The sequence below is a fragment of the Octopus bimaculoides genome, chromosome 2 (assembly GCF_046866305.1).
Source record: "Octopus bimaculoides isolate indiv1 chromosome 2, ASM4686630v1, whole genome shotgun sequence".
NCBI lineage: Eukaryota > Metazoa > Mollusca > Cephalopoda > Octopoda > Octopodidae > Octopus > Octopus bimaculoides.
The window spans coordinates 116,540,370-116,557,449 of NC_142929.1; the positions used below are offsets into that span (position 1 = coordinate 116,540,370).

Here is a 17,080-nt window from a genome sequence, read left to right on the forward strand (position 1 = left end):
GCACTATACCAGAGTTTATGGATATTTAAAAAGGAAAAAGAGAATTAGTGAATTTAGTATTACTTTCGGTAGTGACTTACAAAAGTGAAGAGAGTGTTGGAAGATTTTGATACCACTCTGCTGGGAGTCTGGTCTGGTGGTCTGGATGCTTGCAATAGTGTGAATTCTGCTAAAGTTACCCATGGTAAAATGCAGAAAAATAATAAATAATTTGAAAAAAAAAAACCCCCAAAAAACCAAAAAAAAAAAACCACTGCACAATCAAATGTATTCAAATAATTGGGTTTATTTAATTTTTAAAATGTATATGGAAATAAAAATCTATTTCTAATACTGCCTTGAAAATAATGAAAAATTGAATATAAAGAATGTTCTAGATTTTTAGATGACTCAATTCAATTCAACTCAGTTCAACTCCACTCCATTCAACTCAGTTCAGCTCATTTCAGTTTTAAAGCTGCATTTCTTGGCTCTTTATACCGAAAAGAATTATTTAAGCAGAGATTCCATGTCATGTTCTTAATCAATCTGGAACGATGTAACAAACGCTGATGAAACCAATTTTTCTGTTTTTTTAAGTATTTCTGTTTCTTTTTCTCAAGATATTTGCTTTCCAGCCACCTGAATAATTATAAAGACATCTCATGGTAAAGAAGAAAGACAATGGAATAATAGAGTAGGAGGTAGGTGTTAAGTAATTCTACAGGTATGGCTGTGTGGTTAAGAAGCTTGCTTTGCAACTACTTGGTTTTGGGTTCAGCCCCACTGTAAGACACTCTGGGCAAAGATCTTCTGATATAACCCTAATCCAACCAATGACTTTGCGAACTGGTTGACAGAAACAGTGTGGAAGTCTGTTATGGCTGTGTGGAAGTCTGTCACGGCTGTGTGGAAGTCTGTCATGGCTGTGTGGTAAGAAGCTTGCTTCCCAACCACATGATTCCAGCTTCAGTCCCACTGTGTGGCACTTTGGGCAAGTATCTTGTACTATAACCTTGGGCTGACCAAAGCCTTGTGAGTGGATTTGGTAGACAGAAACTGAAAGAAGCCCATTGTGTGTGCGTGCGCGTACACATGTACTACTGCTGCCTGTAAAAGCAGAGAGCTGTCTGCAGCTGCCTTCTAGTCTTTAAGCAACCAGACTGTCAGTTTTGGAGAATTCTTGATTCATGAGATTATCTCCCCTTCTCATTTAGAGTTAGCAACAACTGCCATCAAATGATTGATCTACTCTCTCTGGAAGCAAAGATAATTTCAATAAAGAATTTATCTTGTATATTATTTAATATATTCTTCTTTGTTTTTCTAGCACATGCCACTAGCCACACTGAATTATGTGGCTTAGCTTATTTTCATATAATTTATGCAAATTGTTTAAGCTTTAAATATATTCTACTCTTTTCTGTATATGTCTAAGTGTCTCTTCTGCTGAACATAAGGCAGGGCAATTGCTGTGCTGAATATGCTTATTGAGGCAGAAATATATGTCCACAGTTGTTCTCTTGTCTTTAGACAAAACAACAAAGAGAAGATTGTCTTTTCCTTAATAACGTCAATTTTAGAGAATCTTTGATTCTTGAAGTTATCCCCCTTGTCATTTAGTACTGGTACCAAATGACACCAAGCAGTTGACCTACTTTCTCTAGAGGTGGAAATAATTTCAAATATTTTTCAATAAATCAAACTACATCTTGTATGTTATCTGATGTATATATAAATGTATATATATATATATATATATATATATATATATATGTGAGTAAAAATAAATACAAAAAAAAAGGGTTTTGTATGATCGTGTATAGAGGAATATATTATTTTATTTAAAAGAGTTCCAACTCTGTTTTTTATGTTTTTTATTTATATTCTTGTAAAATTTATGTGGGATATAGAATATGGAATATATAATATATAATATAAAAAAAGATGGATGGTACAATGAAATGAAGTATTGAATGTCTTATTGAATATATGAAATATAGACTGTGTTACAGTCTGTCATACCAGCCATGATGAAATACCACAAGGTATAGAAAATACGTATTCGCCTTTATATATTTATATATTTAATCCTTTATATTGAACACTCAATATTTCATATATTCAATAAGACATATTCCATATATTCAATAAGACATTCAATACTTCATTTCATTGTACCATCCATCTTTTTTTATATTATATATTATATATTCCATATTCTATATCCCACATAAATTTTACAAGAATATAAATAAAAAACATAAAAAACAGACAGAGTTGGAACTCTTTTAAATAAAATTATATATATATATATATATATATATATATATATATATATATATTTGTGGAAACTAGGGATAGATGAGTGGTTGGCAAGAGCTGTACAAGCCATGTATGCTGTCAGTAAGGTGAGTGCTGGCAACGAGTATAGCAAAGAATTCAGAGTACAAGTAGGGATTCACCAATGGTCAATCCTCAGCTCCTCTTCTTCATCATAATCCAGGCAATAACAGAAGAATTTAAGACTGGCTGCCCTTGGGAGCTCCTCTATGCTGATGACCTTGTTTTTGTAGCTGAATCACTACTAGAACTAGAGAAGTTCCAGGTGTGGAAGCAAGGTCTAGAATTGAAGGGTGTTAGAGTTAACCAAGCAAAAACCAAAGTCTTAGTAAGTAGGAAGGCAAACAAATCACAAATCCCTTCAAGTAGTTGTCCCTACTTGATCTGTAGAACAGGTATAGGTAAAAACTCCATAAGATGTACCTGGTGAAAGCTATAGACACATAAGAGGTGCAACAATATCAGAGGAAGATTAACAGGGAAAATAGTTTTTGTGTGTGAAAGGTGCACAGGTACAATTAATAAATGGACTAAAAATGTACAGAAAATAGATTCCATCACATCTTGACCTAACATTGTCTTGGTTCATTTCCCAACCATTTTATATAGTGTACTGGGTTCATTTTATTGTGACACCAGCACTAGTGAGGTTGCCTTGCATCGTATAAGGCTAGAGACTGCCCACAACTTTAAGGTAATGTGTCAAAGAAAGTGAACAGAAAAGAGAGTGGTGAGAGAAGAATCAGAGAGGGTTGGTGAAGGTTGCAAGAGTGTGGTGGGGAGATTGGTGGAAAGTAAAAGGGACAAAGATGGTTGAAGGTAAATAGGAGTGGAGGTAATTGATGATAGGGTAAGTTATGGGTGTCAATTACACGTGGCTCAGGGGAGAGAGGATGATGACTAGCAATACAAAAAGGGTAATGATAAGAAGTAGCAGGTTCTGGCTTTAGAAATTACACTGGCAGTGTAATACAATAAATAATGAGAGAGTGAATAAAGAGATGAATATTGGGTAGAAGAGTGATTGAGAGATGAGTGATGAAGAGATAGATGATAGGAAAATGAGTAAGAGACAAAAGTGTATTGATGACAGGGAAGTGACAAACACAAACTGGACAAGGATATATCAGATGAGAGACTCAAATGCATATACACCTTTGCATACATATACACACACATTATACCATTTGGTCTCCATCGTTGTTGGCACTCCATCGCTTATGACGTCAAGGGTTCCAGTTGATCCGATCAATGGAACAGCCTGCTCGTGAAATTAACGTGCAAGTGGCTGAGCACGCCACAGACAAGGCTGACCCTTTGAATTACAGGCACAACAGAAACAGGAAGTAAGAGTGAGAGAAAGTTGTGGTGAAAGAGTACAGCAGGGTTTGCCACCATCCCCTGCCGGAGCCTCGTGGAGCTTTTAGGAGTTTTCACTCAATAAACAATCACAACGCCCGGTTTGGGAATCGAAACCACAATCCTATGACCTTGAGTCCGCTGCCTTAACCACTGGGTCATTGCGCCTCCACTCAGTCTCCATCACTACCACCATTTTCAACATTCGTTTTGTTATGTTTGCAGGTGATTATTTCTGTTGCACTGTATGTTGCCAACAACATGGCCATTTGACACCTCCTCTGTTGATGAATTTGTCTTATTCTAGTGAGATGCCTATGGTTCAAAATGTAGTAGTAGTATATAATCAGGGTACACTGCATTGTATTATCTGATACATTGTACTGCATAATCAGGGTACATTGTACTATATTATTAATTTTCATAGTACTACAAAATTAGGGTATTATCAAGGTTTATAATACTGTATTATCAGGGTACATGATACTGCATCATCAGGTTACATAGTATTCTATTATTGGTGTACACAGTACTGTCTCATCAGGACACAGTACTATATTAGTAGGGTGTACAGTTATTTGGTCATATGATACTATTTTATCCAGTTCCTAGTGCTATATTGTCAGGTACACAGAACAGCTACTGGATAGCTACTGCACACTGTGGTACTTAGTTATAACTTACTAGATTGGTATATTGAGAATTATATGTTTTGCTTTCAATATTATATAGTGTCAGTGAAAAAATACGAACTGCTGTCCTTTCAGTTGTCAGTCACCCTATTAAAAGTCATGATCTGTAGTTATTGATGTAATATAGTACTATTGTATCTTAATAATACTGTTCCACAACCTTAATGCATTGTCATAAATATATAAACATGCAAAGGAATGGAAATTTTGCAAATGCCAGTTATCAGCACCAAACAAATTTTCCACATTTATAATGCGTCTTACCTTTGATAAGCATTTTCAATTTCTTCTGGACTTCGATATTTCTTGACACTGTCCATCTCTTGTTGTTGCCGTTTCCGAAGTAATCGTTCTTGCTTAAGTTGTTTATGTTTTTTCTGCACCCAAATCCGGTGAATATCAGTTTCTTTTCTAATTCTCTCTTCCTGCAATTCAAAATGCAAAAATAACACACTTATTCTTCGAGGATTGATATCAAACATACCAATGACAAAAGATTAAAACAATTTTATTACAACAATATAATGTCAGTTCTGCTTACAGCACTGTGCACAATCTACAATACTGTTTTTATGGTAATGGTAATTAAGGCATACAAAGTAAACAACATTTATATTTGAAGGAGGTGACATGTTTTATTCTGCTCTTAAATGTAATCTCAGTGAGATTTACTTAAGAGGCTTGCTATTTTATCTTCTGTGATTCATATCTATGACATGAAAATATTTCATGAATATGGATCTAGTGTCTCTGATTTTGTTATTTTATAATTTCAGTTTGTTTTCTTCTCTCTTTCTCCCCCCCTCCCCCTCACTTTTTGGACTATAACTTGTGAAAATTATCTTCTTTTCAGAAGTATTTGTTCATTAGGGAGTTGAACTGTCAAGCCAGACTGGTAACTGTGTCAGCAAAATCACCAGATATCCAATCAAGAGGTCAGTATTTAATTTCTAATCACCAGGACTGTATTTTGTCTGTAACCAACACACAACTTGCAATGGCTTCACATGTAGAAATTTGAAACCTTGTTTTCCAGTATGTACCAGTAGTTGATTAAATGTCTAAAAGTCTGAACTGAGTTATTCAAGGGTTATAATTTCTTCAAACTGTTAACTCATCTTTAGAAATGAATGACTTTTCAATATTTTAATTACCTTGGCAGCAAGCTGGTAGAATTGTTAGCATGCTGGGGAAAATGCTTAGCAGCATTTTATTTGTATTTACGATCTGAGTTTAAATTCCATAGGATCAACTTTGCCTTTCATCCTTTCAGGGTCAATAAAATAAGAAGCAGTTGAAAACTGGGTCGATCTAATTGACTTAACCACCCTCCAAATTGCTGGCCTTGTGCCAAAATTTGAAGCCAATATTTTAATCACCTCTAATAATAAGGTTAAAATTATAATTTTATTGCTTTCTAGTGTTGACGCAAATGATTTAAAATTGTAAAGATCACAAATTTGTAATGAAGGGGTATATATTAAGCCAACAACTATTCTACATGATCACTTAACCTAGTAAAGATAGCAACCAAATTTTCCTCAAACCCAAATCTATCATTTTAAAAAAGGGGACATTGGCTAATGTAGTCACAACTGGAAAGTTTTCAATCATAAGTCTGCTTTATCAGGGCTGACCTAGGCCAAAATAGCAACTGGTACATATTTTATTGGTACTCACTTCTCTGAGCTGTGATCAGAGAACATAAAAGGATGTAAAGAGATACTTTTTCTCAAACCAGAACTACTATTTGACTGCTATTTCTAGGAGATCAAGCAACATGTATTGGTTTTCTAACTGGTTGTTGTGATTGTTGATCTTCAGCACCATATCAGTCCTGAGTTATCCAGCCTTTGATCAATAGCATTCTAGCTGTGACCACCCTGTCTTTTTAAAAGTACATATAGACTGCATTAAATATTCTTCTATATTCCATATCTAACATAGTAAGTATATTCCTTATTTAAGATAATTTTGATAATGAATACTTCTGGTTTTAGAAATATAAAGAGCTTGCAAATGATATTAAAGTCTAGGTGGTAGAGTATTCTACAGACTCATACTTTTAATGTAAACCTCAGGCAGAATCAGTATGACAAGGTTGCCTTTTTTAATAGGTTTGATGGGTTTTCACACAATTTCCATTTACAAAATTTCAATCATAAGGTTAGGTTCAACCTATGGCCAGCATAGAAGACACCAAGATGTGGGATCAGCCCTCAGTATTAGGAAATAAAAGTTCTAACTGTTCTGTCTAGCCTACTTTTACAGACACATCATAAACACACACACACACATATACACATCAATTTGCTAGGTGGCTCCACTACTGTAGCGTGTACAGGTCTACCACAGAGTTTGGTTTGTTCACCACACTTCTTGTATATCAAAGACCTACTTGGTGTCTCTTCCAGCAATGTCTATTCTTATGCAGATGATACCACTTCACTCTTTCCTAAACTTCTGTGGGGATGAGATGAGCTGGAAGGAAAGGGCTGTGATGTCAACCCAACATCATCCAAATGCAACTAGTCATCTCATTCAAAATCTGCACTGACTTCATGAACTTCAGAAACATATTCTAGTGATGTCATGTCAATTCTGCTTCCTTCAACAGCACAAAGGCACATATACTACATATATCAAAGGAAAATATAGTATCCTCTCCCTAAAAACAATACAGTAACCTGACCTTAAACATGCACACACACACACACACACACACACACACACACACACACAAATGAATCAAATCTTGAGCACAGAAGGAATAGCTGTGAAAACAGCTGTAGAAAATCAGGTAAAATACCCCAATAGATGGAAAAAAGGTAACCAGCAGCCTCTACAGATAATTAAACTTTTTCCATCTATAAGGGTATTTTACTCAATTTTCTAAAGCTGTTTTCACACCTATTCTCCTGGATTTGAGATTTTCTTCATTTCAAAAAGTATTTCAACTCACTTGACACTTCAATGTTTACTTATGAATATATATATATATATAATCACATGAACACAACAGTTTACCTCTTCCCTCTTATTCCTTTCCATTTCTTCCTGAAGTTTCCACTGTTTCTTAACTGCCATTTCTTTCTCTTTGGTTTGATTCAGCCAACATTCAAAAGCCATCTTATTTATTATCTTCTTTTCCTTTTCCTTTGCCTTCTCTTCTATCATAGCCTTTCTCATTTTTTCTTTGGTTATACGTAACTGCTTCTGAACAGCTTCCTTTTGCTCAGCAGTTAAAGCATATGGGGAATTGTAGGAACTACAAGTTGAAAATGGACGGTTATCAAGGTTATTCCGCTGGAGTTGAATGTTCAAGTTAGCTGTTAGAGGGCGGTGACTTTTTGGTTCTAGTTGTTGTCTTTGGTCTTTAGTAGATTTCTGTTTTCTTGGACCATTGGCTGGCAGTTTTTTCATTCTATTTACCAATGCGTTCATATCATCTGGAGTAACCAGATCAAAATGGCCATCTCGTTCAATGACCATATCATAGTCATTTTCCAACCTTTCCTCTTGTTTGTCCTTGGAATCCCCTTTTGTAGGTTTCTTAAGATCTAAATAATAAGACAAAAAACTATAATACATTTTTAATATAGACATATTAGGTATGATTGAGATAGCTTGCTTTCCAACTGTGTAATCTTAGGTTTAATCCCATTGTGTGACATCTTAGGCAAGTTTCTTCTAATAAAGTCCCAGGCCAACCAAAGCATTGTGAGTGAATTTGGTAGGATAGAAACAGGAAGAAGCCTATTGTATATATGCATGTATGAGAGAGAGAGTTTGTGTGTAACCATGTCTTGACATCACATGATGGTAGTAAATGAGTATTACCATTATAAAATACAATGATTGCCATACATGAAAGAAATTAATGTAACAAGTTACAACCAAGATGTGTGAGAGACTTTGTGTTCAGGCTGGACTGTTGATCTTGTAGACAAAGTTGACAAACTGTTTGGGTGTGTGTAGAGACAGCCGTTGGTCTGTTGGCTGTGTGGTGTCCATACGGCAACAATGTAGGCAGGCATCTGGTGGAGATGAAAGCAGAGACTGGCTGGTGTCAGATATATCATTGTCAGAGACGAGTTGCATGTGGTCAGTGGCATGTGGCAAAGACCTAGTGCAGTCAAGAACTGCTGTTCTTATAGAGAGCAGGAGGCTCCCAGAGCTGGTGATTAATTTCCTGCATAAGGAAAAACGAACACAATTGGATGGCTGGAAACCGACCAATACAAACAACAAGTTTGGCTAATCACATGGTCATGTGATCTGCTGGAATGAAAAGGCCTGTGGAGCCGATATCTTGGCATTTAAGCCTAAATGACTCACAATGAAAATATCTCACACATAATGACAGTATAAATCACTTCTGCTACACCATCATAGAAGTGATGTTGTTATGTGTGAGATATTTTCATTGTGAGTCTTCTAGTCTTCTATGAAAAATATCTCTTGCTATGGGGATGTATTAACTTACAGGGAAACAGGTGAGGATGGTTAACAAGAAAGGCATCCAGCTGTAGAAAATCTAACTCAACAAATTCCACTTAATCCATGCAAGCGTGGAAAAGTGGATGTGAAATGATGATGATAACATAAGGTCGGATAGTTTATATATTGGTGCCAGTATTTATTTATAAATTAATTTAATTGCTTTATATGACAATCATTGAACAACATTGTCATTGGTTACAGATTTCCAACATGCCAATCACTGACTCACTGCATTTGTGGTGGCAAGAATGATAAGGGAGTATATATGTAATTCAGGACAGAACAAATATCGCAATAGACTTAATTTATAAAGTGCTTTATGTGTTTTCGCACCAACATGTTTTGTCATCATTGTTATCACCCTCCTCCTCCTCCTTGTTACCACAGGCACAAAGGCCCCTCCCTCAATACTACTCCCCCTCCACCAGTTGTGGGGACATGTAAGGTATTAGTGGCCCCGCCAATGCTGGTGCCATGAAAAAAGCATGCAATAGACTGTAAAGTGGTTGGCATTAGGAAGAGCATCAAGCCATAAAAACTATGCTAAAACAGACTATAGAGCCCTCCAACTTGCCAGTATGGAAATCATGCCAGTATAGAAATCAGATGTTAAATGATGATAAATAATGATGATGACTGATGAGGTTGATGATGACTGATGAGGTTAATGATGACAATGATGACGATGATGATGGTTTTATATATATATATATATATATATATATATAATAATAATATGTATGTATGTATGTATGTATGTATGTATGTATGTATGTATGTATATATATATAATATATATAATGTGCGTGTGGGTGTGTATGAAAGAGAGAGAGAGAGAGGAAGGAAGGGAGGGAGGGAGAAAGTGAGAGAGAGAGAGAGAAAGATAGGATTCTGCATATGTTCTGATTACCAGATTGCATTCAAAAGTCATTGGGCAACTTGAGGTTATGATAGAAGATACTTGCTCAAGGTGTTACATTGTGGGACTGAACTTGCAGCCCCATAACTGCAAAGTATATCACTTAGCTACATAGCTTTGTCTGACAGCTACTCAATATTATTGATCTTTAGAAAAGAGACAATCAAATACTGCACAGCATTTTGTTTGTCATTCTAGAGTTTCTGTTATCCACTTAAAAAAATAATAATACTAGTAATAACAAGGATACTGATACTGCCACTGTTGCCAACAATAAAAGTATCCAGCTAATAGAAATATTTGACTTAACAATAAGTAAATATGAAAATGGGGAACACTCATCCCAATTATGATTACATCATCTGTGTTGTTATGGTGGTGTGCTAAAGAATATCGCTGCCTTGAGAGCCTAGACAAAGTTTATTCACAACTTATAGGTGCTACTTGTAATTATTAGTTGTGTACTCAGTTGTAGTATTCAGGAGAACCGGATGGATTCTATACAGCAGTGTAGCCCTCTTGTGCTACATTTCAGCACCGAGATCGTCATAAATTTCATTATACAGCTGAAAAGTTCGTAGGCTGGCCAATTTCTAGACATCATCATCAGGATCCTCGTTTAACGTCTGCTTTCCATGCTAGCATGGGTTGGATGGTTTGACTGAGGACTGGCAAGCCAGGCTCCAATCTGATCTGGCAAGGTTTGTAGTCTGACAGCCAGTTGATTCAGCTAGGTTTTTTTCTTTTAAATAAAATTAATGAAGTTTAATAAAGTTAGTTAAGAGAAGAAGGAAGGTGTCCATAAATTCTACCATCCAAACTGATACTGAACTTGAACATTTATAGGTTATTGTTAGTAGGAGTCAAAACAAAAGTGAGAAAGGAACTAGGGGTATGGTGTAGATGATTGCATTAGAATGAACTCTTCTAAAGAAATTAAACTTTAATTCTGCACCTATAATCAATAAAATGTAATGAGATAAGAAAAGAAAACACAAACCATTACTATCAAATGTATTATCCTTGCATGGCTCTAAATTCTCTGGGAAAACCACATTTTTGGGCTGAATATGGTTGTGTGGAACAAGTTCTGCATAACGTACTTGTGGGTCATCTTTTATGGTGTTGTTGGAAGAGCTGGTGTTCACTATAAATATGCAAGTAAATATATATACAAACTATAGTTTCCAAATATATTATTCATAAGAACTCAACTTTATCACCCAATAAACATACTTATAGTGAATTTAGTTAGTATAATGAACAACATATGTGCCCCACCCTATGCAAACCCTGTAAATAAAGAGACATGCACAGGACTTTAAGCACTGCATACAGTTCTCTGTCCACAACCAGAAAGATAGAGTCAAAGTGTACAGTCAAAGTGTACAAGTAAGGAAGACAGTGGAATCCACCTTAGATACCAAGGCAAACATTTGAACATAATACAGAGAATTCGTGATAAAAAAAACAGAATAAACATGTGGTACAACATAAAGATATTTCAAGGGGTAATGCTTGTAGAGACTATGCTGCATGGGGAGTGAGCCCACAGGTTTAGGATGGCTATGCAGGAATCTAAACTAAACATTAAGGTTGCAGAAAAACCAGGGAGCTCCATCAAATCACAGTTATGTAAGACACATTCCTTTGAGAAGGCCATATGTGCTGATAGGAACTGCATTGCATGTACTTTTAACCCTAGTATTAACAGTAAGACCAGGAACGTAGCCTTCCAAATAAAATGCATTGGAAGTGGCAATTCTAGGAACTGAAATATGACATACAGTAAGGAGACTTCTAGGAGTTGAGCTAAGAGACTAAAGAAACACTGGCTAAAGTATCAGGACAGGAAACAGAGATCAACAGAGTGACATACTGAATCAAATTATTAACGAAATCTTGTCTAAATCCAAGAGACTCATCGTTAAGACAAGTATGTGAGTCTGTTCTCATAAATGAGACAACACCAACACTAAATAGAAAATATACATTGTAAACCACAACACTACTGCCAATTTTCATGCAACACATACACAATGTGGGTACGTGTACGTCCATGTAGATAGGAGGGTATGTGTAGGTATAGGTAGGCATACATAGGGCAGTATTATGACAGCAGGATACACAGAAATCCATAAAGATAAATACATGCAATTATGAAGAATTCCAGTAAACAACTATACACACACATGCATACACATACACACATGAAAACACACACACACACAAGAACACACAACCACATACACATCCTTACACACACACACTGACATGTACAAGCACACACGCACATGTGCACGCGTACAAAAAACACACACACACACACAAAAATGCACACATACACAAACATACACATACCTATTAAAAAAACAACAGGCTACACCACACACATATACATATGTGCATGCACACACACACACACACAACAGAATGCACATATATAAGTAAACACTCACACATCTAAATGCACACATATGTACACACACACACACACACACACACAGAGGCATTAGACCAATTCTCAGACAGACTTAAAGCAGACCGTGAAGTGTGAGAGCATGTCATTGATGATGTTGAGAATAACTATGAAAGGGCTCTGACAGAGGAAACTAACAATCGATTGATTGTTCAATCAACACAATAAACAAACCATTGGATAATTAATTGGTAAAATAAAGAAGTGTTATTGAGCCAGTGCATGTGTTTATTTTAATTGCTGGTGCCATGTAGAAAGTACTGGTGCCATGTAAAAAGCACTGATGATGGTGTCACATAAAAATCATCCAGTACATTCTGTAAACTGGTTGGTGTTAGGAGGGGCATCCAGCTGTAGAAATCAAGCCAAAACAGACTATGAAACCTAGCATGACCCTAGCCTTGTCAGTTCATAGCAAGCTGTCCAACCCATGCCAACATGGAAAACAGATGTTAAATGATGATGATGATGACCCTCCTTAGACATAACATAATTTATATCAGTAAATAATAAGTACAATAAATAAATTTATTTAATTATGACTTTTATAACATTTACTTCTCACACCTAGAATACTTTGATTATATATCCCTTTTTGCTTTCTGTTAAAGGTAGATAAAATAGTAAAGATGTCATACCTGGGCTGACAGTTTCTTCAATAACAGAATCATATTCCTCCACATCACTACATACTTCAGCACTCTGGGATATATTTCTGGCATTAGTCTCTGCTTTTTTTATCTCTTGGTCTGCATTGCCTAACATTACTTCTGTCTCTTTCATGTCAACAATTTCCTTTTCCTGTTTAGCAAGGGATTTTTCATCTGAAGGAGGAACAACTGAAATTGAAGGGACTGGAGTTTTGGGTTTAAATTCTTTGTTGATGTATCTTTTTGGTGTTTGTGGTGAATTCCCTCCAATTTCTTCGTGTATTTCTTCATCAGGAGAAAGATAGGTATGATCCTGTAAAATTGAAAATGGTGAAACAATACCAAATGAAATTAGCATTGACGGACTTTTTAGCTGTTGGGTACAATCTGATGCTGCTGAAGGTTGCCATCTGTTTCGTCATTATTAAGTAGGGAGGTTGACTTTGCTTTTTATCCTTTAGGGGTGTATAAATTAAGTACCAGTTAAGCGACTTACCCCTCCCTCAAAACTGCTGGCCTTATGCCAAAATTGAAACCATTATTAAGTAGGGAGTTAAACTGGTGAACTGGCAGAATAGCTAGCATGCCAGACAAAATGCTTAGCAACATTTCTTCTGATTTAACATTCTGCATTCAGATGCTACCAAGGTTAACTTCACTATTTATCCTATCAGGATCAATAAAATAAATATGTGTTAAGCACTGGGATCAATATAGGTGACTCTTCTCTCCTCAGAAATGCCAGCCCTGTGCAAAAATTTCAAAAAGTTGTTAAGTAGGGAGTTAAAGTAGCAGGTTGATAGAATCATTAGATCATTGGAAAATACTATGTGCATTCTAACACTTTACATTCTGGGTTCAAATCCCACCAAAGTCAACTTGGCCTTTCATTCTTCCAGGGCTGATAAAATAAAGAAATCTTTTATAAATTTGTGTAATACATCATACAAGCAATGGTAAAATCAATATTAACCTAGGATGATGAAGGCTTGAAAGAAAAGAAGCTGGATAGGTTATGTCAGTGTGCATGTATGACAGTGTAAATGATTCAAGAGGAAAATAGGTATAAGAAACATCAGATGTTGATTGCAAGAGAGAAGACTGCACTGGTATGGTTATGTGATGTATATGGATGAGAACAGCTACATAAAGAAGTGCTGATCTCTAATTGTGAAGGGGACCTGTGGAAGGCCTAGACCCAAGATGACATGGGACGAAGTAGTGAGAAATGATCTTCAGATGTTGAGCCTCACAGAAGAAATGACAAGGAACTGAGACTTCTGGTGATTTGCTTTGCTTAAGAAGTCATGTCAGCTAAGTAAAATCATGATTATCCATATATAGTGGCATGTCCCTTATATATATACAGATATTGCTCCAGAGGGCTTCTCTTATGGATATGACTGGATTTATGTACATATCATTGCAAAGTTGTGTGGTATATTTGTTATTAGTCAATGTGTGTGTCTTTTTCATCGTTACTTTGTTCTTACTGCTTTAATCAGGAAGAGAAGAGCAGCATCTGTAATTCTTTAATTTTTTTTTTTCAAGGACTCCATGACTGGCAGGAGGTAGAAAAGAAGTTATCTTCAAATTGGAGACTTGAACCAAATATTTGCCAGGGAGTGAACTCCACTATAGGAACCCAAGGAGCAGATGGGAGTATTAAACCAAGAGACAGATTAAATCTACTACCCAAGAATTTAGAACACAAAGAACTAGAACAAACTCATAAAGCATCTTTTCTGATGCTCTAATAATTCCATCAATTCTGGACTGGTGCTTTATTTAACCAACTCTGAAAGGATGAAAGGCAGAGATGTCTATTGCAGAATTTGAACTGAGTGTGCAGAGAGCTGGCACAAATAATGCAAGTTATTTTTTTTAATGTTTTAATGACTTCACCAATTCACTGTCTAACTCGCTGTCTGTACATCTAACAGGTTTAGAGTAACTTCAAATATCTAGCATGCTTAGCTGGAAAACTTTTGTCCAGTGTAAAGTTGCAACGAGGAAACCAGGATTACTTTGTTGGCAGAAGAATACTAGCAAAAGAGATTATTTAAGAGTAGAAATTGGTCCAAGAGAAAACAATGATATTTAGGGGTCAAAACAGGTTCAGTGTTGAAACAGATTCAATGTCAAAACAGATTTTCTTACATTATGAACTATAGAACTTCATTAAAGTTCTATAAGAATAGGGTGGAGGAAATTCAGAGAGCTGGTACATCTGTTGGCCATGAAAGGTTTCTCTCTTCGAGTGAAAAGAAGATTGTATGATGCATGTATACGGACAACAATTTTACATGGTAGAGAGATGTGGGACCCGAATGCAGAGGACATGTGAAGGTTAGAAAGGAATGAAGCTAGCATACTCCACTGGATGTGTAATGTAAGAGTACATGTTTAACAGAGTGCCAGTGTTCTGAGGGAGAAATTAGGCATAAAAGGAATTGGTTGCTGTGTGCAAGAAAGAAGACAGTGCTAGTTTGGTCATGTGATGTGGATAGATGCTGACAGCTCCATGAATAAGTGCTAATCTATTAAAGTAGATGGAACACGTGGAAGTGGGAGACCAAGAAGACATAGGATGAAGTACTGAAGAACAACCTCAGGAAGCTGAACCTTTTAGGTGAGATGACAAAGGACTGAGATACCTGGCGCCTTGTGGTACTCAAGAAAACCTGTACTCTGCAGCAGAAGTGTTTGGAACAATCCTCCAGGTGGTTTACAGCACTCATGGCGGTGCCTCATAAAAGTGCTCATGCAGTGCCACATAAGTTCACCCATGTGGTGACACATAAAAGCGCCTGTGCAGTATCATGTAAAAACGTCTGTATGTTTCATGTAAAAGCTCCTGTGTGGTGTCTGGTAAAAGTTCCCATGCAGTGCTACGTAAAAGCACCCAGCACACTCAGTAAAGTGGTTGATGTTAGGAAGGGCATCCAGCTGTAGAAACCATGCCAAATCAGACTGGAGTTTGGTGCAGCTCCCCAGCTTGCCATCTCTGGTCACACCATTTCCAACCTATGCCAGCATGGACAACAGATGTTAAATGATGATGATGAATGTAAGAGAATAGTGAAGCTGAATGTCTAGGGAGCATATTGGTGTATGTTAAGGTACCAGGGAAGATAGTTTCGAGTTTTTATTGGAGATTTTTGAATTAATAAAACTTACTTGAGTTGAGTCTCTCAGATCTTGAGTCAGTGATTTGGCATTTTCATTATTGTTCTCATTACTGTAATTGGGAAACAATGATTAAAAAGTTAAACCAAGATAAAGATGATAGGATGATAGTAATGTTGTTATTGAGTTAACATGTAGTATTGTGAAGTTTTAATATGTAGCAGGGAACTGTATGTTTTGTTGACATGTAGTATAAAACCATATATGTAGAAAATGGCATTAACATGGAGTACAGAACCATATATTTAATGAAGAGTACAGAGTTATTGCTGCATGTGATGTTAACATATACATAACTATTATATGTAATGTGTAATATTGTCAGTGGCACAGAACTATATTTTCAAAGGTAAGACAGGAAAAGAGGTCCTCCCAGACTGGTAAGATCAATGAAATTGATCTTTAACTTGAATATCTATCTTAGTCAATCTTTCCTAAGTAAAATGTGGGCAAGAACTGCAGTCTAGAAAAGAAGGGCAAGGAAGATGTTTTGTGCTAGGCCTAACTGATATGTCACAACAAAAGTGATAATAAGAGAGGGTCTTGGGGAAGAGAAACTATTCAGTCAGCTAGTTTAGGGAAGCAGAAGTAATTGTCATAGCAATAGAAGAGGCAAAGAGAAAATCATTCTTCTGTGAGCTAGTGGTCAAGATTTATTAATAAGTGATTTGTTGCTAATGAATTAAATGGCCTGCTACTGGTTAAATGTAGTATTAACATGCAACATAAAGCTATTGATTTATGTACACAATGGTATAATGTATTACAGAACCATGTATAGAATATGTAGTGACATAATGTTCTACAGAATCAGAAGTATACAGCATGTTGTGGTATCATGCATTATAGAACTATGTACACAGTGTTGTCATATAATGGGATACAGAACTATGTATAAAGCAGGAGTGAAGGGTCTATGTATGCAACACATGCACTGCATGCCTTACTATTTTTCCTTGATAAATAA

At 36.1% G+C, this 17,080-nt stretch overlaps 1 protein-coding gene across 6 annotated transcripts in view; it reads right to left on the minus strand.

Annotated features, from left to right (window-relative positions):
* Window positions 1-266: 266 nt before the first annotated feature.
* LOC106879357 (uncharacterized) overlaps window positions 267-17,080 on the minus strand; it is a 41,636-nt gene continuing 24,822 nt past the window's right edge. For 4 of the 6 annotated variants that reach the window (XM_014928876.3, XM_014928874.3, XM_089347540.1 and 1 more), the window contains 6 exons: window positions 16,105-16,165; window positions 12,913-13,237; window positions 10,796-10,942; window positions 7,401-7,933; window positions 4,638-4,798; window positions 267-621 (listed from right to left, as the gene is read on the minus strand). In XM_014928876.3, coding sequence (XP_014784362.1) covers window positions 441-621; window positions 4,638-4,798; window positions 7,401-7,933; window positions 10,796-10,942; window positions 12,913-13,237; window positions 16,105-16,165 — 1,408 coding nt within the window. In that variant the 3' untranslated portion in view covers window positions 267-440. The remainder of the gene's footprint in view (window positions 622-4,637; window positions 4,799-7,400; window positions 7,934-10,795; window positions 10,943-12,912; window positions 13,238-16,104; window positions 16,166-17,080) is intronic. The other 2 variants (XM_014928875.3, XM_089347543.1) reach the window with 1 other exon arrangement.